Below are 24,020 nucleotides of genomic sequence, written 5' to 3'. Positions count from 1 at the left end.
TTGATTTCTGACAAGAGTGACAATACCAATTCAATGAGGGAAGAATAGTTTCTTCCTCATTGGTGAAGGACAACTGAATATGCAAATGCAAAAGAATGAACTTGGACTCCTAGCATATAAGGTATACAAAGCAGTAACTCAAAATTTATCAGAGACCTAAATTTAAGAGCTAGAGCAATAAAGCTCTTGGAAGGAACACTGTAGCCATACATCTTCATGCTTTGGATTAGGAGATGGTTTCTTAGATATGACTCGAAAAACAAGCTACAACAACAAAAATAGATGAATGGGACTACATGAAAACTTAAAGCTTTGTTACTACAAGAGATGTGACCAAGAAAGTGGACAGCCCACAGAATGGGAGAAAATATTTAAAAATCATATACATGAAGGGGAACTTGTTTCTAGGCCTGTTTGTAAGTCCAACAAAGTTAGCCTAGGTACCCAACAAACATAATTGGCTATAGAGTACTGTACTGTAATAGGTTTATGATACTTTTCACACAAATAACACATAAAAAGCAAGCACAAAATAAAACATTCTTCATCTTACATTACAGGACCTTGAGGAACTATAGTAGTACAGTTACAGTAGCCGACATACAGGGGCACATTTGCATCTTTGACAGTTCTCAACTTGACGTTTCACGTGTAGGGGACTTACTGTAAACTGTGTACACTGAACAGTGACTTTTAGGCTATGTGAATTGTATCTCAATAATGTTATTGGAAAATTGTAAAAAACAATTGTATAAGAGAGAAAGTGGTCAATTAATTTAAGAGGAATAAATAAAATGAGAACCCAAACTCACTGCATACAACAGAATAAATTCTGCCTTGATTAAAGTGCTCCAGTGTAGCCATTAAACTGGAATAGAACTACCATAATGGGAAAGACCTTTTCAAGCATAAAACAAAGGACAAGAAAAAATTGATATGGGTTACTAGTACAGAAAAATTTAAGAGCTGAATGTTAATTTTTTTTCTGTAATTCAGCTCACCCCTACATACAAGCCTCCATTTTTGCTCTAAGCAGGAAAACCCAAATTTGGCTGTAGCTTATGCTTTTACGCACAGTGATTTCTGAACCTTAACCTGGTCAATTAGGGATTGGCCCTGTGCTTTTCACTCCTTCTCACCAGGGATGGTCTGTGTCTGAGGAGGAAAAGAGGATGAAAGGAAACATAGGAAGCTGTCTGGCTCTGAAGGAGAGCAATCTGATCCTTACAGCTGGGCTTCCCTCCTCCCTACCTTCTCTGAATATTCGCGGGAAGGACTTATGCTGAAGCTGAAGCTCCAATACATTTGGGCCACTAATGGAAAGAGCTGATTCATTGGAAAAGACACTGATACTGGAAAAGACTGAGGGCAGGAGGAGAAGGGGGCAACAGAGGATGAGATGGTTGAATGACATCACCAACTCAATGGACAAGAGTTTGAGTAAACTCCGGGAGATGGTGATGGTGAAGTACAGGGAAGTGTGGCCTGCTGCAGTTCATGGGGTCACAAAGAATCAGAAACAGTTGAGCAACTGAACAGCAACTTTCCTTTGGCCAGCTCACCCCTGTAGCTGGTCTCTGGCAACGTTGCCACAGCACGTGGTTTTGGTGCCCCAGCACGCAGGAGCTCACAAGGTTGTTTTCTTTTAATTTTTTAAGATCAGTCTTTATTTATTTTCGCCATGCTTCACCACATGCAGGATCTTAGTTCCCCACCCAGGGATCGAACCCGTGCCCCCTGCATTGGGAGCACAGAGTCCTAACCAGTAGACCGACAGGGAGGTTTACACAAGGTTGTTTACACTGCACTGTGCTTTCCTTTCAGTGTCTTGGACGTTGCCTGGGTCGCACTGTGAGAACGCAGCAGCATCACGTAATTTGTCAGCACCCCAACAGTTCTGAGTCCGGCTGTGATGACACAAAGAGGTACTGGCCCCACCCTGGGGCAGCACACAACCTCCCCACCTCGGATAAGGACTGTGATGTCTGGAAATGGCATCATCCCTCCCGTGCTCCACCTCTCATAATGCACAGTTCCTACTCAATTATAACTTCCTATGGCGCCATCCTCAGCGGTGTATGTTATGCTGTTGCCATTCCATCACTAAGGCGTGTCCGACTCTTTGCATCCCCATGGACTGCAGCATGCAGTCTGTAGGGAAGCCCTGTTCTTCAGCATCTCCCAGGGTTTGCTCAAATTCATGTCCATTGAATCGGTGATTCTGTCTAACCATCTCATCACCTTGATATCCTTTGGTATGATTGGTTTGATCTCCTTGCTATCCAAGGGACTCAAAAGAGTCTTCTCTTGAAAGTGTCACAATTTGAAAGCATCATTTCTTTGGTGCTCATCCTGCTTTACAGTCCACTTCTCGCATCGGTACATGACTACTGGAAAAACCATAGCTTTGTATGGACTTTCGTTGGGAAGTTGATGTTTCCACTTCTTAATATCTGTCTAGGTTTGTCATAGCTTTCCTTCAAAGGAGAAAGCATCTTTTAATTTCATGGCTGCAGTCATCATCCACAGTGGTTTGGGAGCCTGAGAAAAGATAATCTGTCACTGCTTCCACTTTTTCCCCTTCTTTTGGCATGAAGAGACTGGACCCCATGATCTTATTAGGCTTTTGAATGTTGAGTTTCAAGCCAGCTCTTTCACTCTGCTCTCTCATCCTTATCAGGAGGCTCTTCAGATCCTCTGCACTTTCTGCCATTAGGGTGAAGTGGTATCATCTGCATATCTGAGGTTGTTGATATGTCTCCCAGCAATGTTGATTCCAGCCTGTACTTCATCCAGCCAGCATTTTGGATGATGGACTCTATGTAAAAGTTAAAGAAGCAGGGTGACAATATACATCCTTGACATCCTCCTTTCCCAACTTGGAACCAGTCCATTGTTCCATGTCCTGTTCTGTTACTTCTTGACTCACATACAGGCTTCTCAGGAGACAGGTAATGTGGTCTGGTATTCCCTTCTCTTTTTGCAATTTCCCACAGGTTGTTGTGATCCACAGGATCCACACAATCAAATGTTTTAGCATAGTCAATGAAGCAAAGATGTAGAAGTGTTAGTCACTTGGTCATGTGCGACTCTTGTGACCCCATGGCCTGTAGCTTGCCAGGCTCCTCTGCCTGTGTGGTTTTCCAAGCAAGAATACTGGAGTGGGTTGCCATTGCCTTCTCCAGGGAATCTTCCTGACCCAGGGATCAAACCCGGGTCTCTTGCATTGCAGGCAGATTCTTTACCATCTGAGCTATCAGGGAAGCAAAAGTAGAAGTTTTTCTGGAATTCCCTTGGTTTCTGTATGTTCCAGCAAATGTTGGCAATTCGATCTCTGGTCCTCTGCCTCTTCAAAACCCAACCTGTACATCTGGAAGTTTTCAGTTCACAGACTGCTAAAGACTAGCTTGAAAGATTTTGAACATATCCTTCCTAGCATGTGAAATGAGCACAATTGTACAATAATTTAAACATTCTTTGGCATTGCCCTTCTTTGGGATTGGGTTGAAAACTGACCTTTTCCAGTCCTGTGGCCACTGCTGAGTTTTCCAAATCTGTCAGTTGTCTTTAATTTACACATTAAATCTGGGTCCTAGTGTTTTCAATTATTCTAAATTTATTCCTCTGTTTAAAAACTGTTTGACTAGGATGTTGGGACAGTGGGTTGGCAGAGAATAAAGTAAACTTTTATCTTGTTGAGGGGCTTACACAAGAAGAATGCTTCTGTCTTGTATAAAAGTCTGAACTGGTAGATGGTTTAGCAGGTAGAAGAGCCCTGCTCCCTGAGATCACTCAGAGACACAGACGCCTTCCATCTGGTGGCTCCACCACCCTACAGGAATGTGCTCCAGCCAGAGAAAGTGAAGAGAGAGCCTAGAGGGCCACCAATGAAATCTGGAGTTCTACCACCCTCTTCTTGGTGTAACTTTGAACTTTCTGAGCTCCTAATCTTCACAATGAGGTATTACTGTCTGTGTCAGATTATGGTTGGGAACTGTTTTTTAATTGAAGTGTAGTTGATTGACACAAGTGTGTGTTAATTTCTGCTCTACAGCCAAGTGATTTAGTTATACATATTTACACATTCTTTTTAAATATTCTTCTCTGTTATAGTTTATCGTAGGATACTGAATATAGTTATCTGTGCTACACATTGGGAACTTGTTTATCCATCCTGTATATAGAATCTTACGTCTGCTAACCCCAGCCTCCCACTCAGTCCCTCCCCCAGCCTCCCTCCCTTGGCGACCAGCAGTCTGTTCAGTCAGTGATTCTGTTCCTGTTCATAGGTAGGTTCATTTGTGTCATTGCTTAGATCCACTCATAAGTGATAGCACATGGCATTTGTCTTTCCTTTCTGATATTTCACTGAGAATGATATCTAGTTGCATCCATGTTGCTGCATATGGCATTATTCCATCCTTTTTGTGGCTGAGTAGTATTCCATTGTACATGTCTACTACCTCTTCATCCATTCCTCCGTTGATGGACACAGGTCGTGTCCATGTCTGGCCATGTGACTAGTGGTGCTATGAACATAGGGGTGCATGTATCTTTTAAAATTATAGTTTGTCCAGTATATACCCCGGAGTGAGGTTGCTGGATCATGTGGTAACTTTTGTTAGTTTTCTGAGGAACCTCCGTGCTGTTTTCCACAGTGGCTGCACCTGTGTACATTCCCACCAGCAGGGCGGGAGGGTTCCCTTTTCTCCACACCCTCTCTAGCATTTATTTGAAGAGTCTTTAATGATGATCATTCTGACTGGTGTGAGGTAGTTCCTCACTGTAATTTTGATTTGCATTTCTCTAGTAATTAAGGATGTTGAGTACCTTTTGGCCATCTGTATTTCTTTTTTTGGAGAAATGTCTATTTAGGTCTTCTGCCTATTTTTGGATAGGTTTTTTTTTTTTATGTTGTTGTTGAGTTGTATGAGGTCTTTGTGCATCTTGGAAATTAAGCCCTTCTTGGTTGCATCATTTGTAAATATTTTCTCCCATCCCGTAGATTGTCTTGTGTCTGGGAGGCTTTGATTAACTGGTTTAGTGTGAAGCACTTGGCAGCCTGAGTCAGAGCAGATGCTCACTCTGTGGCTCTTCCTTCCTCCTCCACATCGTGAGTTGCTGGGGAAATGAGATGACTCTGACCTTTGGCTCAGTTTCCATTTTGAGCCTTCACTAAGTTTTGTCGATGTAGTGTCAGCTGCATTTCCTGTTCCCAACACAATTCCAGCCAGAACCATTCTCCTCGAATGGAAAATGTTCAGAACAGCCACCCTGATTCTCAACAGAAAACCTAGTTTCCAGTTTTGTCCAGAAGATAGAGACCACACACTGATTGATATGTATCATCCCAGATGTTTTACTTTGCAGAAGATATATTTATATTACAAACACACATAGTTTGTGCTTCCTTTATAATAAACAAGACATATTTTTTATGAAACTTTTTTTTCCCTACTGATCAATATGTTATTGACTTTCCCCCATCTGAGTACATAGGGTCACTTCATTCTTTTGAACTGTTATATTTACTATTACCTCATTCTTGTCCATTGCTGATGGACACTTAATTGTTTCCATTTTTTGCTATTGCAGACAAATGCTATAGTAAACATCCTGGAATATATATCTTTATGCATAAAGGGTAATACTCTTATAGGATGGATTTTAGATATGGACTTAAATTGACAGACATGCTCATCTGGATACTGCTAAATTACTATCAGACTGTCTCTACTAACAGTATATGAGAGTCCTCCTTTTTACCAACTTTATATAGATTTCCAATGTTTTAAAAATTTTGCCAATCTGATGGATGAAAATTTACATCTTAATGTAATTTGTACTTTTCTGTTTTGTATGACTTTTGGCTCTTTGTGTTTTTTCTCTAACCGATCCACTTCTTTCCTTCTTTACCACCAATCTGTTTGGCCAAGCCATCCTGCTAATCTCCCTCCATCCACCCATGATCCTTCTAACCCAGGCTCCATACTGCAGCCACAGTAATCATTCCAAAATGCAAATCTGATCTTACCATCACCACACCCATCTCCCTGCTAGATTAACAACACTTTAGAGGCTTCACTTGCTCTTAGGACAAAGGTTGACCAAAATTGACTATGTGGCCTATAAAATATTGCACAGTCAAGTCCCACCTCCCTACACAGCCTCATCCGGGACCTCACTCTGTCTCACTCTTTGTGTTCAGTCACACTGTCCTTCCTTCAGTTCCTTGAGTATGCCATTCACTTTCCAACTAATTTTTGGCAGCCAGAACAGGAAACAAAAAAATATTCATGATAATAGAGAGGACAACAAGGCATGGAAAGATCTACCAAGAGGGTATCCAATTAAGTAGGGTTTTGGAGAAAGAGATATGGAAAAGAAATGAAAGGGGAGACATTTTTAAAAGAAGTAATAGAAAGAAAAAGTTCCTTGACCCGAGGAGGGAAAAAAGAGTCAAATTGCCTTTTATTTTCTCTATTGTTTCTGCTTCACCCAAGGTTGGCCATTCAGCTTTAATCCTAGTGCTTTTCTTTCATGCTGTTACTTTTCCCCAAATATCTGGTGGTTTATGGAAGCAAGACTAGGTTAGTTTAAAGAGCTTCTGTGGGTGGGTTTCTTTTGCAGTTTACTGGCCTCACTGTCCCCCACAGACCTCTTCTGCTGAGTGGGTGGGCTCGCTGAAGATAGGTGAGGCATTAAATCTCACTTTACAATGCAGTGGGTAGGCAACACCCAGTTGCCATAGTAGGGCGTCCATGGGATTTTCCAGGCAAAAGTACTGGAGTTGGGTGCCATTGCCTTCTCTGTCAGTAAATATTAGAGGGTGTTTAATCAGTAGGCTGCAGTCCATGGGGTCGCTAAGAGTTGGACACAACTGAGCAACTTCACTTTCACTTTTCACTTTCATGCATTGGAGAAGGAAATGGCAACCCACTCCAGTGTTCTTGCCTGGAGAATCCCAGGGACAGGGGAGCCTGGTGGGCTGCCATCTGTGGGGTCGCACAGAGTTGGACACGACTGAAGTGAGTGAGCAGCAGCAGCAATAGGGAGTAACATTATTCATGGCCATGGTAGAGAACCTTTGGTGAGCGGGGTGTCTGCTAGCCTCTTTTATTGACCCTGGGAAGAGTTTGGGAGGTGGCTTCCATTGTGGAAAGAGTTTTTAAGGAAGTGAGAATTATCAGGGTAGAACTAGCTAACATATAGGTGAGAAGACAACACGGGGATCTGAGGAAATGATTGAGGACTGAAAGAGTTTGTTCCCCAGAGCAGTAATTTTTAACCTCAGCCACAAGTCAGAATTCCCTCGAAAGTTTCTTTAAAATAAAGATTCTTGGGCTCTCAATTGGGACTTAATGAATTAGAATCTTTGGAAGGGAATGGAAGCTGGCAATCTACATCTCTTTTGTCTTTTATTTTTTTAAAATTCTTTCTGAATCTACATCTTTTTTAAGCTGCCCACATACTTCTGATAATAAGGCAGACTTGAAATCTGTTGCCCTACAGAATCAGTAGTTCCATCTGGCTGATGATGAGGGGTTATTTGAGGCAGGAGCAGAGCTGGACTGAAGAGGAATGAGAAACTGAGAAAGACTAGAAACACGGTTACTTTGTGATTTCTGCTGCCATTTCTACTTTCATGTTTTACATAGAAAAACATGAGCTCCACTTGTGTACTCAGTGTTGGTACACAGACTATGAGCCCCCAGCTCGGGCATCACCATCTGCAGTCCCATCCCTGGCCATGAGGAAGTGATGCTCTCTGCTGGAGCAATCTTGCATTCTTTTACTGGGTTCTCAAGTGACCAGCCTCTTGGGTTTCAGCATCTTCACTGGTGTCCAGCTCCATGTTCCTGTATCATCTTCTATATTTAGGAAGCTGAATAGTTTCTGACTTCCCACTGACCCTATCTTCTATTGAAGCAGAAAAAGTAGCTGTATTAATTAAGGTCCTGTGGGCTGGAAACAACAAAAATCAACTTGGAATGATTTATACAAAGATAGTGGGAGAGTTCTTAAGATAGGACAGCCATTCTTAGATACAACAATTTGGTATCTTTTAAAATGTATTCTCTGAATATTCTTGGAATGTTAGTTCAACTCTTTTTAGTAGAAACTTTGGTCTATCTCTGTCCTGTTGTCTAAAGGAACCCAACTTTTGGCCCCATAAGATTCATACCCACTGGGGAAAACAAAAACCCTCCAGTTAACAGGAAACCTTCATCCTTCTTCCTCTTATAAATCTTATAATCAGTTTGATGTGACAATATTGCTTAAGGAAACCCTTTGATGGAGTCTTTCCCCTACCTGCTAATCAAAGTATTGCTTCCAACTATGTGTAATACTCTTGCAATTTAGCAGGCACACACACTTTGTTTGAGAAGTTCAGGTTATCAGAATTTTCTCATCTTATCACATTTACAGTGGTGTTTCTCAACTCCTTATAGATTATATGCTTGGATAAGGAGGCTTTTATAGGAACACAGAAACATTCCAATCCAAAGGGATGGTGCTGTGAAACCTCAGGAGGGACTATTACTACGAAATGAATAGTCATTAGGGTCATTTCTCTTCTCATCTCTGCAGAATGTTATTTTTTCTACTTCCCTGGCCCTCATGGCAGAGTATGGCCACTGCTACTCCAGCCTCATGTTTATGTGTCTTGTTCCAGCAACTTCCAAATTCCTGGGAGAAAGACAGTGACAACTAGCTCAGATTAGGGCCCTCTTCCAGTCATCTTTGGGGATGGGGAGATATTCTTATGTGATACAAATACATTAGTTCCAGGAGCTCTGCCCTAGAGAACAACAGATACCCCAAAATGGGTCCTCTGAGGTGGCTAACCCTCCAGGGTAAATATCTTTTCAGTAATCAGAGGGCATTCAATAGGCACATGAAAAGATGCTGAACATCACTAATCATCAGAGAAATGTATATCAAACCCACAATGAGACATCACCTCACACCTGTCAGAAGGTCTATTGTCAAAAAGACACCAAATAATAAATGTTGGTGAGGATGAGAAAAAAGGACCCCTTGTACACTATTAGTGGGGATGTGAATTAGTACAGCCACTATGGAAAAGAATATGGAGGTTCCTTAAAAACAACTGCCAGATGATCCAGCAATTCCAGTGCTGAGTATAAACCTGAAGAAAATGAAAACACTAATTCAAAAATGTTATGTGGAAACCTGGATTGGAAAGGAGTTTGGGGTAAATGGATATACATGTATGTATGGCTGAGTCCCTTTACTGTTCACCTGAAACCATCACAACATTGAAAGAAAAAATATATGCACCCCAATTTTCATAATAGCATTATTTGTAATAGCCAGGATGTGGAAACAACCTAAGTAGCCATCAACAAATGAATGAATAAAGAGAAGTTGTGGTGTGTGTTTGTGTGTGTATATGAATGGTATACAATGAAATGGTATTCTACCATAAAAAAAGAAATTTTGCCATTTGCAACATCTTGGATAGACCTGGAGTGTACATATGCTTAGTAAAGCAAGTCAGACAGAGAAAGAGAGATACCATATAATATCACTTATATGTGGAATCTAAGAAATGAAACACTTGAATGTCGAAAACAGAAACAGTCTCATAGACACAGAAACGAGCTGCTGCTGCTGCTGCTAAGTCGCTCCAGTCGTGTCCGACTCTGTACGACCCCATAGATGGCAGCCCACCAGGCTCCCCTGTCCCTGGGATTCTCCAGGCAAGAACACTGGAGTGGGTTGCCATTTCCTTCTCCAATGCATGAAAGTGAAAAGTGAAAGTGAAGTCGCTCAGTTGTGTCCATCTCTTAGCGATCCCATGGACTGCAGCCTACCAAGCTCCTGCGTCCATGAGATTTTCCAGGCAAGAGTACTGGAGTGGGTTGCCATTGCCTTCTCCGCAAAAACAAGCTAGTGGTTAGCAAACAGGGAAAGGGGTGAAGGAAGGGCATGATAGGAATAGGAGGTTTAAGAGGTGTCAGCTACTAGCTATAAAATAAACAAGATATGAGGGTATGATATACAGCAGAGGCTATATGCTGCGCTGTGCTTACTCGGTTGTGTCCAACCCTGCAACCCTATGGACTGTAGCCCACCAGACTCCTCTGTCCATGGGACTCCAAGCAAGAATACTGAAGTGAGTTGCAATTCCCTTCTCCAGGGGATCTTCCCAACCCAGTGCTCAAACCCAGGTCTCCTGCTTTGCAGGCAGATTCTTCACTATATGAATCACCAGGGAAGCCCTTGTACATCTGAAACTGACATAATATTGCAAATCACTGACACTTCATTAAAAAAAAAAAAGTACCTACTATGTAGGGTACTTGTGAAGAATAAATGAGTCAGTCTGTGGGAAAGTATTTGGAAAGTTCTCTGGCGCATGGTTATACACACACAGTGGACCCTTTCTGACAACAACAAAAGCAGGGGTCTATTAACTTTCTGATCTGCTTTAAAGGGCAAGACAACTAGAGGCAGATCCTTCTTCCCCAAAAGTCTCACTACCAAAATGGAATCACATGTGTCTTCTTCTCGAGAGCAGATCCATAGCTTTGGTAAGTGTTCCCTGGGGTCCATGATGCCCACAGAGCTGGTGCTGCTGTCAGCACAAGAGGAGCAGGTGGCCTGCCAGACCATGAAGCTCCCCGAGGGTGGCAAGAAGCCACCAGCCAAGCTAGGAAGTCGGTTGGTCCAGTGTCCGAGTGACAGTGTGACCTCAGTGGAAGCATAGGCACGTCCCATTACGGACACAAGGGCTCACCTACAAGCTCATACTCATACCGGAATATATTTCAAGTGCTTATACAGACAGAACTTAGTTTGTTAACAAATGTATCACTGTCTTCCTCACCTGAACCGACTACTCCAACTCCTCAGGAGAGTGGTTCCCCACCCCCCCCCCCAACCAAGTCATTTTTTAAAATTTATATTTTTATTGAAGGATAATTGCTTTAAAGAATTTTGTTATTTTCTGTCAAGCGTCAACATGAATCAGCCTTAGGTATACATATATCCCCTCCCTTTTGAACCTCCCTCCCATCTCCTGCCCTATCTCATCCCTCTAGTTTGATACAGAGCCCCTGTTTGAGTTTCCTGAGCCATACGGCAAATTCCTCTTGGCTATCTATTTTACATATCATAATGTAAGTTTCCATGTTACTCTCTCCATACATCTCACTCTCTCCTCCCTTTTCCCTATGTCCATAAGTCTGTTCTCTATGTCTCTTTCTCCATTGCTGCCCTGTCAATAAATTCTTCAGTACCATTTTTCTAGATTCCGTATATATGTGTTAGAATACGATATTTATCTTTCTCTTTCTGACTTACTTCGCTCTGTATAATGGGTCTAGATTCATCCACCTCATCAGAACTGACTCAAATGCATTCCTTTTATGGCTGAGTAATATTCCATTGTGTGTATGTACCACAACTTTCTCCATTCTTCTGCCGATGGACATCTCGGTTGCTTCTGTGTTCTAGCTATTGTAAATAGTGCTGCAATGAACAATGGGATACATGTGTCTTTTTCAATTTTGGTTTCCTCAGGGTATATTCCTAGAAGTGGGATTGCTGGGTCATATGGTGGTTTTATTCCTAGTTTTTTAAGGAATCTCCATACTGTCTTCCATAGTGGCTATATCGATTTACATTCCCACCAACAGGGCAGGAGGGTTCGCTTTTCTCCACACCCTCTTCAGCATTTATTGGTTGCAGACTTTTTGATAGTGGCCATTCTGACTGATGAGAAGTGATGTCTCATTGTAGCTTTGCTTTGTATTTCTCTAATAATGAGCCATGTTGAGCATCTTTTCATGTGTTTGTTAGCCATCTGTATGTCTTCTTTGGAGAAATGTCTTGTTTAGGTCTTTTCCCCACTTTTTGATTGGGTTGTTTGTTTTTCTGGCATTGAGTGTATGAGTTGCTTGTATATTTTGGAAATTAATCATTTGTCAGTTGTTTCATTTGCTATTATTTTCTCCCATTATGAGAGATGTCTTTTCACCTTGCTTATAGTTTCCTTTGCTGTGCAAAACCTTTTAAGTTTAATCAGGTTCCACTTGTTTATATTTGTTTTTATTTCTGTTACTCTAGGAGGTGGGTCATAGAGGATGTTGCTTTGATTTATGTCATTGAGTGTTCTGCCTATGTTTCCTTCTAAGAGTTTTATAGTTTCTGGTCTTACATTTAGGTCTTTAATCCATTTTGAGTTTATCTTTGTGTATGGTGTTAGGAATTGTTCTAATTTCATTATTTTATGTGTAGCTGTCCAGTTTTCCCAGCACCATTTGTTGAAGAGGCTGTCTTTGCCCCATTGTATATTCTTGCCTCCTTTGTCAAAAATAAGGTACCCATAGGTGCATGGGTTTATTTCTGGGCTTTCTATCCTGTTCCATTGGTCTATAATTCTGTTTTTGTGCCAGTACCATACTGTCTTGATGACTGTAGCTTTGTAGTATAATCTGAAGTCAGAAAGGTTGATTCCTCCCGCTCCATTCTTCTTTCTCAAGACTGCTTTGGCTATTTAGGGTCTTTTGTGTTTCCATATGAACTATGAAATTTTTTGTTCTAGTTCTGTGAAAATTGCCATTGGTAATTTGATAGGGATCACATTGAATCTGTAGATTGTATTTGGTAGTATAGTCATTTTCACAATATTGATTCTTCCTACCCAGGAACATGGAATATCTCTCCATCTATTTATGTCATCTTTGATTTCTTTCACTGGTGTCTTATAATTTTCTGCTACAGTTCTTTTGTCTCTTTAGGTAAGTTTATTCCTAGATATTTTATTGTTTTTGTTGCAATGGTGAATAGGATTGATTCCTTAATTTCTGTTTCTGATTCTTCATTGTTAGTATATAGGAATGCAAATGATTTCTGTATATTGATTTTGTATCCTGCAACTTTGCTAAATTCACTGATTAGCTCTAGTAATTTTTTGATACTATTAGGGTTTTCTATGTACAGTATCATGTCATCTGCAAACATTGAGAGCTTTACTTCTTCTTTTCAAATCTGGATTCCTTTTATTTCTTTTTCTTCTCTGATTTCTGTAGCTAGGACTTCCAGAACTATGTTGAATAATAGTGGTGAAAGTGGACACCCTTGTCTTGCTCCTGATGTTAGGGGGAATGCTTTCAGTTTTTCAGCATTGAGAATAATGTTTGCTGTAGGCTTATCATATATGGCCTTTACTATGTTGAGGTAGGTTCCTTCTATGCCCATTTTTTTTTTTTTGAAAAGTTTTAGTCATAAATAGGTGCTGAATTTTGTCAAAGGCTTTTTCTGGCATCTATTGAGATGATATGGTTTTTATCTTTCAATTTGTAATATGGTGTATCACATTGATTGATCTACTTATATTGAAGAATCCTTCCATTACTGGAATAAAACTAACTTGATCATGGTGTATGAGCTTTTTGATGTGTGGCTGAATTCTGTTTGCTAAAATTTTGTTGAGGATTTTTGCATCCATGATCATCAGTGATAATGGTCTGTAGTTTTCTTTTTTTCGGTTGCCTTTGTCTGGGTTTGGTATCAGGGTGATGGTGGCCTCATAGAAAGGGTTTGGAAGTATTCCTTCCTCTGCAATTTTTTGAAATTTTGAGTTTTGAAAGAGTTTTAGAAGGATAGGCATTAGCTCTTCTCTCAGTGTTTGATAGAATTCTCCTCTGATGCTATCTGGTCCTGGGCTTTTGTTTTTTGGGAGGTTTTTAATCATAGCTTCAATTTCAGTGCTTGTAATTGGGTTGCTCATAATTTCTGTTTCTTCCTGGTTCAGTCTTGGAAGATTGAACTTTTCTAAGAATCTGTCCATTTCTTCCAGGTTATATATTTTATTGCCATATAGTTGTTCATAATAGTCTCTATAATCCTTTGTATTTTTGCATTGTCTGTTGTAACCTCTCCTTTTTCATTTCTAGTTTTGTTGATTTGATTCTTCTCTCTTTTTTTTCTTGATGAATCTGGCTAAAGGCTATTGATTTTATCTTCTCAAAGAACCATCTTTTAGTTTTGTTAACCTTTACTATTGTTTCTTTTATTTCTTTTTCATTTATTTCTGCTCAGATCTTTATGATTTCTTTCCTTCTACTAATTTTGGGGGTTTTTTTTGTTCTTCTTTTCCAGTTGTTTTAGGTGTAAAGTTAAGTTGTCTATTTGATGTTTCTCTTGTTTCTTGAGGTAGGATTTTATTGCTATAAACTTCCCTCTTAGAACTACTTTTGCTGTATCCCATAGGTTATGAGTTGTCATGTTTTCATTGTCATTTGTTTCTAGAAATTTTTTTATTTCCCTTTTGATTTCTTCAGTAACTGTTTTTTTTTTTTAGAAATGTGTTGTTTAATCTCCATGTGTTTGTGTTTCTTACAAAATGTTTTCTTGTAATTGATATCTAGACTCATAGCATTGTGGTTGGAGAAGACGCTTGATACAATTTAAGTTTTCTTAAATTTACTGAGGTTTGATTTGTGACACCAAATGTGGTCTATCCTGGAGAATATTCCATGTGCACTTGAGAGGAAGGTGTATCCTTCTGCATTTGGATGGAAAGTCTGAAGATATCAATGAGATCCATCTCATCTAATGTATCATTTAAGACTTGTGTTTCCTTATTAATTTTCTGTTTTGATGATCTATCCTTTGGTGTGAATGGCGTGTTAAAGTTTCCTACTATTATTATGTTACTGTCAATTTCTCCTTTTGTGTCTGTTAGTGTTTATCTTATGTACTGAGGTGCTCCTATGTTGGGTGCATAGATATTTACAATTGTTATATCTTCCTCTTGGACTGATCCCTTGATCATTATGTAGTGTCCTTCCTTATCTCTTATAATCCTCTTTATTTTAAGGTCTATTTTGTCCAATATGAGGATTGCTACTCCAGCTTTCTTGTGCTTGCCATTTGCATGGAATATATTTTTCCATCCTCTCACTTTCAGTCTATATGTGTCTTTAGGTCTGAAGTTTCTTTTAGACAGCATATATATGGGTCTTGTTTTTGTATTCATTCAACCAGTATGTGTCTTTTGGTTGGAGCATTTAATCTGTTTACATTTAAATTAATTATTGATATATATGTTCCCATTACCATTTTCTTAATTGTTTGGGGTTGATTTTGTAGATCTTTTTTCTTATCTTGTATTTATTGACTATATAAGACCCTTTAACTGTTGTAAAGCTGGTTTGGTGGTAATGAATTCTGTTAACTTTTGCTTGTCTGCAAAGCATTTTATTTCTCCATCAATTTTGAATGAGATCCTTGTCAGGTACAGTAATCTTGGCTGTAGATTTTTTCCATTCAGTACTTTAAATATATCCTGCCATTCCCTTCTGGCCTGCAGAGTTTCTGCTGAAAGATCAGCTGTTAAGTGTATGGGATTTCCCTTGTATGTTATTTGTTGCTTCTCCCTTGCTGCTTTTAATATTCTTTCTTTGTGTTTAGTCTGTTAGTTTGATTAGTATGTCTCTAGGCATATTTCTCCTTGGGTTTATCCTGTATGGGACTCTTTGTGCCTCTTGGACTTGATTGACTATTTCCTTTTCCATTTTGGGGAAATTTTCAACTACAATCTCTTCAAAAATCTTCTTCAGTTCAGTTTAGTTCAGTTCAGTCACTCAGTCATGTCCGACTCTTTGCAACCCCATAAATTGCAGCACACCAGGCCTCCCTGTCCATCACCAACTCCCGAAGTTCAGCCAAACCCACGTCCATCAAGTCAGTGATGCCAACCAGCCATGTCATCCTCTGTTGTTTCCTTTTCGTCTTGCCCCCAATCCCTCCCAGCATCAGAGTCTTTTCCAATGAGTCAACCCTTCACATGAGGTGGCCAAAGTATTGGAGTTTCAGCTTTAGCATCTTCCTTCCAAAGAACACCCAGAATTGATCTCCTTTAGAATGGATTGGTTGGATCTCCTTGCAGTCCATGGGACTCTCAAGAGTCTTCTCCAACACCACAGTTCAAAAGCATCAATTCTTCGGCGCTCAGCTTTTTTCACAATCCAACTCTCACATCCATACATGACCACAGGAAAAACCATAGCCTTGACTAGACAGACCTTTGTTGGCAAAGTAATGTCTCTGCTTTTGAATATGCTATCTAGGTTGGTCATAACTTTCCTTCCAAGTAATAAGCGTCTTTTAATTTCATGGCTGCAAAAATCTTCTTATACCCTTTCTTTTTCTCTTCTTTTTCCGGGGCCCCTATAATTTGAATGTTGGTGCATTTGATATTGTCCCAGAAGTCTCTGAGACTATCCTCAGTTCTTTTCATTCTTTTTACTTTATTCTGCTCTTCAGAAGTTATTTCCACCATTTTATCTTCCAGCTCACTGATTCGTTCTGCTTCAGTAATCTACTGATTCCTTCCCTGGTGGCTCAGATGGTAAAGCGTCTGCCTACAATGCGGGAGACCCAGGTTCAATCTCTGGGTTGGGAAGATCCTCTGGAGGAAATGGCAACCCACTCCAGTACTCTTGCCTGGAAAATCCCATGGACAGAGGAGTGTGGTAGGCTACAGTCCATGGAGTCACAAAGAGTCAGACACGACTAAGCAACTTCATTTCTTCAGAGTATTTTTAGTTTCAGTAATTGTGTTGTTTGTCTCTGTATGTTTATTCTTTAATTCTTCTAGATCTTTGTTAATTGATTCTTGCATTTTCTCCATGCTGTTTTCAAGGTTTTTGATCATCTTTACTAGCATTATTTTTGAGTTATTTTTCAGGTAGTTTGCCTTTTTCATCTTCATTTATTTGGACTTCTGTGCTTCTAGTTTGTTCCTTCATTTGTGTAGTATTTCTCTGCCTTTTCATTATTTTTTAAACTTATTATGTTTGAGGTCTCCTTTTCCCAAGCTTCAAGGTTGAATTGTTTCTTCCTTTTGGTTTCTGCCCTCCTAAGGTGGGTCCAGTGGTTTGTGTAAGCTTCCTATAAGGTGAGATTTGTGCTGAGTTATTTGTTTGTTTGTTTTTCCTCTGATGGGCAAGGCTGAGTGAGGTGGTAATCCTGTCTGCTGATGACTGGGTTTGTATTTTTGTTTTGTTTGTTGTTTAGATGAGGTGAACAACTTCATCTGGTGGTTGGGTGATGCCAGGTCTTGTATTCAAGTAGTTTCCTTTGTGTGAGTTTTCACTCTTTGATACCCCCTAGGGTTAGTTCTCTGGTAGTCTAGGGTCTTGGAGTCAGTGCTCCCACTCCAAAGGCTCAGGGCTTGATCTCTGGTCAGGAAGGAAGATTCCACAAGTGGTTTGTTATGGCATTAAGTGAAATTAAAACAAATATCCAAAAATGAAAAACCAAAGATGTATCCCAGACAAACTGCAGTTACAAAATCAGGCAAATAATAATTAAAATAGTGGAATATACACATATACATATACACCCATGACCAAAATCAAAACCGTCCAACAAAAATAAAGTACAATAGATTGATCTGGCAAAGGAAACCAAAAATTATATCTACCAGTTAAGAACAAAACTAACTAAAGCACAAACTGAAAAACTAAACTAAAGCAAGGTGCCAGTTGGAGAATAAAGCAATGAAAATAAAGCTAACAAAGTGTTGAGAGGAAAGGAAAGAAAGAATAGATATGCAAAGTTAAACAGAGGTAGATGAAGAAGATTTATATACAGTAAAGATTAACTGCAAGGGGCAAAGAACAGTAGGAAAAGCAAAGGAATAAATGTAAAAAAAAAAATAATAGGTTAAAAAATTAAAATTAAAAAAAGAGAAAAGAAGCAAAAGAAAAAGGAAAGCTCCACAGAACTGCAAAAGCCCAACATAGAGGCAGAAGTTTATAACAACTATAGAAAATGTGATTAAGGAAAAAAAAAAATAACCCTCAAAAGCTTAATTAGATTTCATAGTGCCAATAAAATCGACAACTACAACAGAGGGGGGAGGAAATGAAAAGAGAAAAAAATGCAAAAGAATCGACAGAACAAGTCAAAACATGAGTTTTTCTTGAGTCCCTGCTGTCAGAGTCCTTTCCCTCGCTAGGAGTCACAGTCCGCCTCACCTCCCTAGGTAGGATGCCTTCCAACACTGTGCTGATCTCTGGACCTGCTATGGGGGCAGCTCAGATTCTAGTCTGGTCCTTCTCCTATGTGTTCTTGCCTCCAGTGTCCACAGCTGTCAGAACTAGTGCATTTTCTTTTGTGAGAGCTCTCAGTGACCTTTTATGTATTCCATAGACACAGAATCTGCCTAGTTGATTGTGTGAATTTAATCTGCAGCTTGTACAGCTGGTGGGAAGGTTTTGGGTCTTTTTCCTTAGTCACACTGCCCCTGGGTTTCAATTGTGGTTTTATTGCCACCTCTGCATGTCGGTTGTCCACTGCGGTTTGCTCCTGAGGCTGCCCTGGAGGACTTGGGTCTGCCCCAGTGAAGGCCAGGGTCGCAGGGGTTCTGGCAGCAGCAGGTACTCAGAGGAATTGGCAGCTAGGGCAGCAGGAAATATAATGCTCTAGAAGGGTATTGCAACCAGTATTGGCCAATACGCTCTAATATTCTTGCCTGGAGAAACCCCTTCTCCCTGACAGAGAAGCCTGGCAGACCATAGTTCACAGGGTCACAGTCGGACACGACTGAAGCGATCCTGTGTGCATAGACACAAGACTTTTTCTGGCTGTGGCAGCTCTGCCCCAGCAAGAGTAGAGCATGAAGGTGGTGCAGCAACTTGGCTTATGGGGACCCTGGTGGTGCCAGGTGTGCAGGGACATGGACTGCCTCTGCCACAGGAGTTATGGCCCTATCAGAATCTTTTTTCAAGCCTCTTGTAGCTGTGATCAGAAGGCCTCGTTGGCCAGTCTTTCTCTGTTGCTCCACTGGTTCAGGCACTTAGACGGCTCCCTTGCCTGGGGTGCTTCTCTGTTGTTCAACAGGTCAGGCACATAGAGGACCCCCCCCCCAGCTGGGGTCCTACTGTGTAGATTAGCACATCAGACACTTAAAGGGGCACCCTGGCTGGGGTCCTACACTGTAGTTCAGCGTGTCAGGTATTTGACAGGCCAGTCTCTCTATTATTCAGCTGCTGATGCTGGTGTGTGGGGAGAGAGAGGCTGTGGTGATGGCTCCATCCTCCACGTGTGACTCAGCAGTATCGCCTTGCTTCCATGGTTGCCTGGCTTTCCTCCACAGCCATTTCCCACCAGAATCTCCTCCCTCACCTCCCCTCACTCCGTGTCTCCGCAGTCAACAGCAGCCCTCACCCTGGGATTGCTCCACAATCCCTAAACTCCAGCTTCCAGCCGCTGCGCCTTCTAAGGGACCTGCATCCCTGTCTGGGGTATGTATGGCTGTGGCAAGGACTATCTGATTCTCATTCCATTTAGGCTGCCACAGATCAGCTGTTTCACTCTCAACCTTAAACGTTTCTCCTCTGGCTCAGACAGATGCCCTGATGTGGGGATGGGACCCCTGCCCCCTGCTTCATTTCCCCAACCTGGTAAGGGCAGGTAAGGGCAGGTCCAGTCTTACCAACTGTGAGGTCCGGAGTTAGAGTAGGCGAGGTCCAGAAAAAGAACGAGATTGGCACTCTACAGGAACAGATCACCTTTAATGAGGTGAGAAGGGGCATGAGTCAGATTAGCGAGCTGCTGCACTCATCTAAGAAAAGTGTAAGTATATATAGGCATGTATGTAGAAAGCTACTGTCTTAAGGGGGCCTGTTTTCTTCAAGGTTGCTAGGAGTAGTGATCTCTTAAACAGCTAGGGCAAGGAGTTCTGGAGATCGGCCAGAGGCTGGGCCGGCTTGGAGGTGGGTGTAATCAACCTGATGTCTATTTTTTTCTTTGGGTGAGAGAGTTCTTTGTTTTGCCTAGAATGGTGGGGAGGACCCGGAGGGGAGTTTTAACTCCAGGCTACCTTGAGCCAAGCAACTTTCCTTCACTAACACTCCAGGTTTTTTCCCCTAGTTTCTTCATCCTACTGAGTTTTTCATGGTTCTATATATTCTTTTCTTATTGTCAGGTACTCCTGTCCACTCTCAGCTGGTATTCTGCAGGCACTTTTGTGTCTGAAGGTGTATTCCTGATGTATCCATGGAAATGTACTCCATGCCCACCTATTCCTCTGCCATCTTGTTCTCTCTGGAGAGTGGCCTTTTGGGGTGCAGGCCTTGAGTGGGTGTTGGAGGCTCGTGGAAACATGTGCTTTGCTTGCCTTCATTAAGGTCTGGATTCCTCCACCTCTTTGCTTAGTCCGCTAGGAACAGTGCCAATCAGTGAATAAGGTCTTAACTGTCAGACCTTTCACACATTGAAAAGACGGTACAGTGAAAGAGTTGATCCCAGGCTTCTCCCATTTCCCATTGTTGTGTTTGTTTGTTTTTATCACAGACCCATTGTTCGGAGGAACTGCTTGCTGGGAGCTTGTGACGCGTGTTGGCGTGCAGGCCCTTGGAAGCCCTGCACCACAGCCTGTGGCCGAGGCTTCCAGTCTCGGAAAGTTGACTGTGTCCACCCAGGGAGCTGCAAGCCCGTGACTAAGACACGCTGTGCACCGGGAAAGAAACCCGCTTCCTGGCAGCACTGCCTGGGGCCTTCCTGTGACAGTACGTACCCCTCACAGGTATCACAGCCACCCCCAAACCTTGCCCTAACCTGACCTCAGGGAGCCAACCTTGTCAGGGTCTCGTCCACAGGGCCATTCTGAACGGGTGTGGGATCTTGGGATGTTCGGGGAGTAGCTGCTTTGATGTGGGTGTGGCTCGGTGTTCTTTAGAGAAAAACCAGTTGAAGGAGTAGGGTGGCCAGTGGCCTTCTAGCAGACACCGATCACCTCTCCACAGAATCCCTCGTGCCTGGAGTCTTAGCCCCTCTGCCAGGGCTTCCCTTGATGGGGTTGGGCAGGCATGCCAGTGTCCTGAAGTTCTATGTGAAATGGAATCATGTACGTATTTTTCTAGAAAGCAGGTCCATAGCTTTGGTAAGTCTTTCCCAGGGTCCATGACGCCCCCAAAGCTAGTGAGAGGAGCAGGTGGCCTGAGAGATCTGAAGTCCCCACAGGGCAGCGAGAAGCCACCTGGCCCAGCTAAGAAGTGGGTCCAGGGCACTTTGTTTTTAGTGTTATTAATTTATCCATTATTTTTGGCTGCACTTGCTTCTTCATCTGGCTGCACTTGGGTCTTCGTTGCTGCACAGGCTTTTTCTCTGTAGCTGTGGCAAGCGGGACCTACTCTCCAGTTGCAGTGCACAGACTTCTCATTGAAATATCTTCTCTTGTTGCGGAGCATGGGCTCTAGGGTGCGTGGGCTCAGTAGTGGCTCCCAGTCACTAGAGCATAGGCCCATGTGGTTCACAGGCTTAGTTACCCCATGGCATGTGGGATCTTCCCAGACCAGGGATTGAACCCCATATCTCCTGCATTGTCAGGCAGATTCTTATCCACTGAGCCACCAGGGAAGCCCTCAGGGCAATTCTGACTCTAGTGCAGAGCAAAGACCCTAACCCAGGCCTAGTTACTTTGCTTCACTCTGTGATCTCGGTTTCTACTTTTCATAAAACTAGGTCTCTAATGAGCTCCATGTTAAATGGATATGTATATATATTTTTTTCAGGAGACTGCACAGACACAACTCACTACTGTACGTTTGTAAAGCATCTTCATTTGTGTTCGCTAGACCGCTACAAACAAAGGTGCTGTCAGTCGTGTCAAGAAGGATAAAACTTTGTGGGGGTCATTATGCTGCTGTGAAGGTAAAACAAAAATGTAAAAGCTCTTTTTTCCCCCATGTAGCTTGATCCAAAACATGTGTAATAATACTTCTCTAAAAGTCTCTCAATTCTACAATCAAACCAAAGTTGATGCAAAATCACCGCTGTTAACATTGGATGCTGTCATGTCCCCATGGCTGGTTTTTAATTCCAACTCTTTTAAGTGATATATTCCAGGACTAACATAAAATCCCGTAAGCAGCAGGCACGCCTTTGCACTTGGGACCTCAGGAGACCCCCACGGTCACCAGTGCACTGTCACTAGCTGCCTCTTCCTTGTTTGTAGACGAGCACAGAGTGGGACATCCTGAAGACCTGGCAAACGCAGCAGCTGATGGCTTCTCTCAGTTCTAGGGTTGCGGCAGGTTGATAAGGCATCTACATTTTAGAAGCTCTGGCCACTAGTCGTTAAGATGTTGGCTCTGATGGCATTTCTATGGATTGTAACATGTCATCTGTGAGAGAGAGTCACTCTGGACAGGCTTGTAACCCTGACTGACCCAGAGGTCCTGGGGGGAATGGCGCCTTGTCCTCACTCTTAAGAGAACCTGTGGAAGGAAACACAGAGTAAACGTGGCTGCCGTTTCACAACTGTGGAAGGAAATGTGTGAGCGAATGAGGGATCTTAGAATTCAAAGGAGAGGGAAAGTCCACCTTGTCTACTGATTTTGAAGTATATTCAAAGCGTCCTTTTAAGAGCTGTGAATGAGACTTTTCTAAGCACTATTCTCTTGCACACAAACAGAAAATCAAAGTCTTATAAGACCTAATTTATGCAGAAAGTAATATTCCTAAGGATTTTTATTTTGGAAAAACTGTAAGAAAGTAATGTAACTACGAAACATGATAGCTGACCAGAGTCGTTTATAGTAAATAATTGTTTTAGTTTGAACTGATTTTTCAGTGAATCCAAAGTGAATTAGGGTTGAGCTGTAATGTACAGTTAGGATGAGGGGTTAGAGTTGGGGTTTGGTGAGTAAGTTTAGGGTTGGTTTTAGTTTCAGGGTTGGGTTAGTTGAGAATGGAAGTTAAGTTGGGGTTGAGGCTGGAGTTGACTTTATGGATTAGGATTAGGTCAGAGTTGGTTTGGGTGTGGGCTGGGGTCAGTGACGGTGTCGGGGTGAAGATGAAGTTTGGAGTGAATGTTATACGTTCTAAAGCTGGGCTCTTTCCTTCCGTCTTACCAGTTATGGCATTAGTTGGCACCCAGCCCCAAATAGGTAGTCATACATCTTCCTTCGGGGTCACAGCTGCCTGCAGCCTGTGGCAGCAGAGTCTGCTGAGGCAGGTGTGCTGGCCCTAGTCCCTGCTCACACGTAAGTGAACAGTGGGCTCTGGCTTTGGGTGTGTCTAGACAAGCTTGCTGAGTCCCTGCCATGTCCTGAGCACCACAGCTCTTGTTGTCACTGCAGCCTACTGACACCAGGATGAGCGTTACTGTCCTAGAGGGTGTGGCAGTGGGGAGTGGGTATAGGGATGTGACGAGGACACGCCAGCCCCTGAGTTGTTCATCACCAATCACACTTGATTGCTGGAGGTTTTTAAGTTAAAAGAGAGAGCATTTGTATAATACTCTTTGTATATATTTTTATATGATTTATAGGTGCAATATTTTATTTTGTACAGTATGTAATAAAGATATGGGACATATATTTTTCTTAGTAACAAAATTTCCTATTAAATTTCTTCATCTTTGTAGTTAAAGTGGCTATTTTTCACGTGCTGGTGTACCATTTGTCTTTGATCTCATTCAAACGACATTGCTGTGTACTGTATTTTACTACTGTTTCTATCACATAAGAGTTCTCTGTCATGATTCTGACTAGTAATTCAAAAATAAATGTACTTTGATTATTCAGTGGCATCCTCATAAATGCAGGCGACTCACTTGCATTCTGGTTTTGGTTGGCCTGGGGTAATGTCACCTTGGTGGCATTTCTGTGGGTCCAGGTGGGCTGGACCCTGGTGGGCTCGGTGCTCTGGGCTGAACTTGGGAGTGTGGGTTCCAGGACTCAGAGCAGAACACACAGAGATCCACTCTCACTCCCTTGTCCCGGACGCTTACTTCCTGTGAATCACAGCTGAGAGGATGTCAAGGGGGGAAGGAAGCTCCGAGTGTGTGAGCTGGAGCAGGAATGGAGGTGAGCGGTAGAGGGGTAAGCAGCAGCACAGAAGAACTAACACCTGTTTGGTTTTGGTGAGTAACCTCTCCCGATACCATCCAGCTCTTACACAGTTGATGGGTTTGAACTGCTTGGGTCCCCTTACACACAGATTTCTATGACTGGTAAATACTATAC

The 24,020-nt window shown here is 42.0% G+C and overlaps 1 protein-coding gene across 4 annotated transcripts in view; it reads left to right on the top strand.

Moving 5' to 3' along the window:
* Positions 1-23,578, top strand: part of ADAMTSL3 (ADAMTS like 3) — a 381,800-nt gene extending 358,222 nt beyond the window's left edge. For 2 of the 4 annotated variants that reach the window (XM_042242633.1, XM_027957113.2), the window contains 3 exons: positions 1,825-1,925; positions 20,344-20,558; positions 21,564-23,578. In XM_042242633.1, the coding sequence (XP_042098567.1) occupies positions 1,825-1,925; positions 20,344-20,558; positions 21,564-21,670 (423 nt within the window). In that variant the 3' untranslated portion in view covers positions 21,671-23,578. Of the gene's footprint in view, positions 1-1,824; positions 1,926-20,343; positions 20,576-21,563 lie in introns of all 4 variants that reach the window. The other 2 variants (XM_060408762.1, XM_027957114.2) reach the window with 1 other exon arrangement.
* The last annotated feature ends 442 nt before the right edge of the window (positions 23,579-24,020 follow it).

This window comes from Ovis aries, unplaced genomic scaffold (genome assembly GCF_016772045.2).
Source record: "Ovis aries strain OAR_USU_Benz2616 breed Rambouillet unplaced genomic scaffold, ARS-UI_Ramb_v3.0 scaffold_85, whole genome shotgun sequence".
NCBI classification, from domain to species: domain Eukaryota; kingdom Metazoa; phylum Chordata; class Mammalia; order Artiodactyla; family Bovidae; genus Ovis; species Ovis aries.
This window is presented reverse-complemented; position numbering and strand designations above follow the sequence as displayed.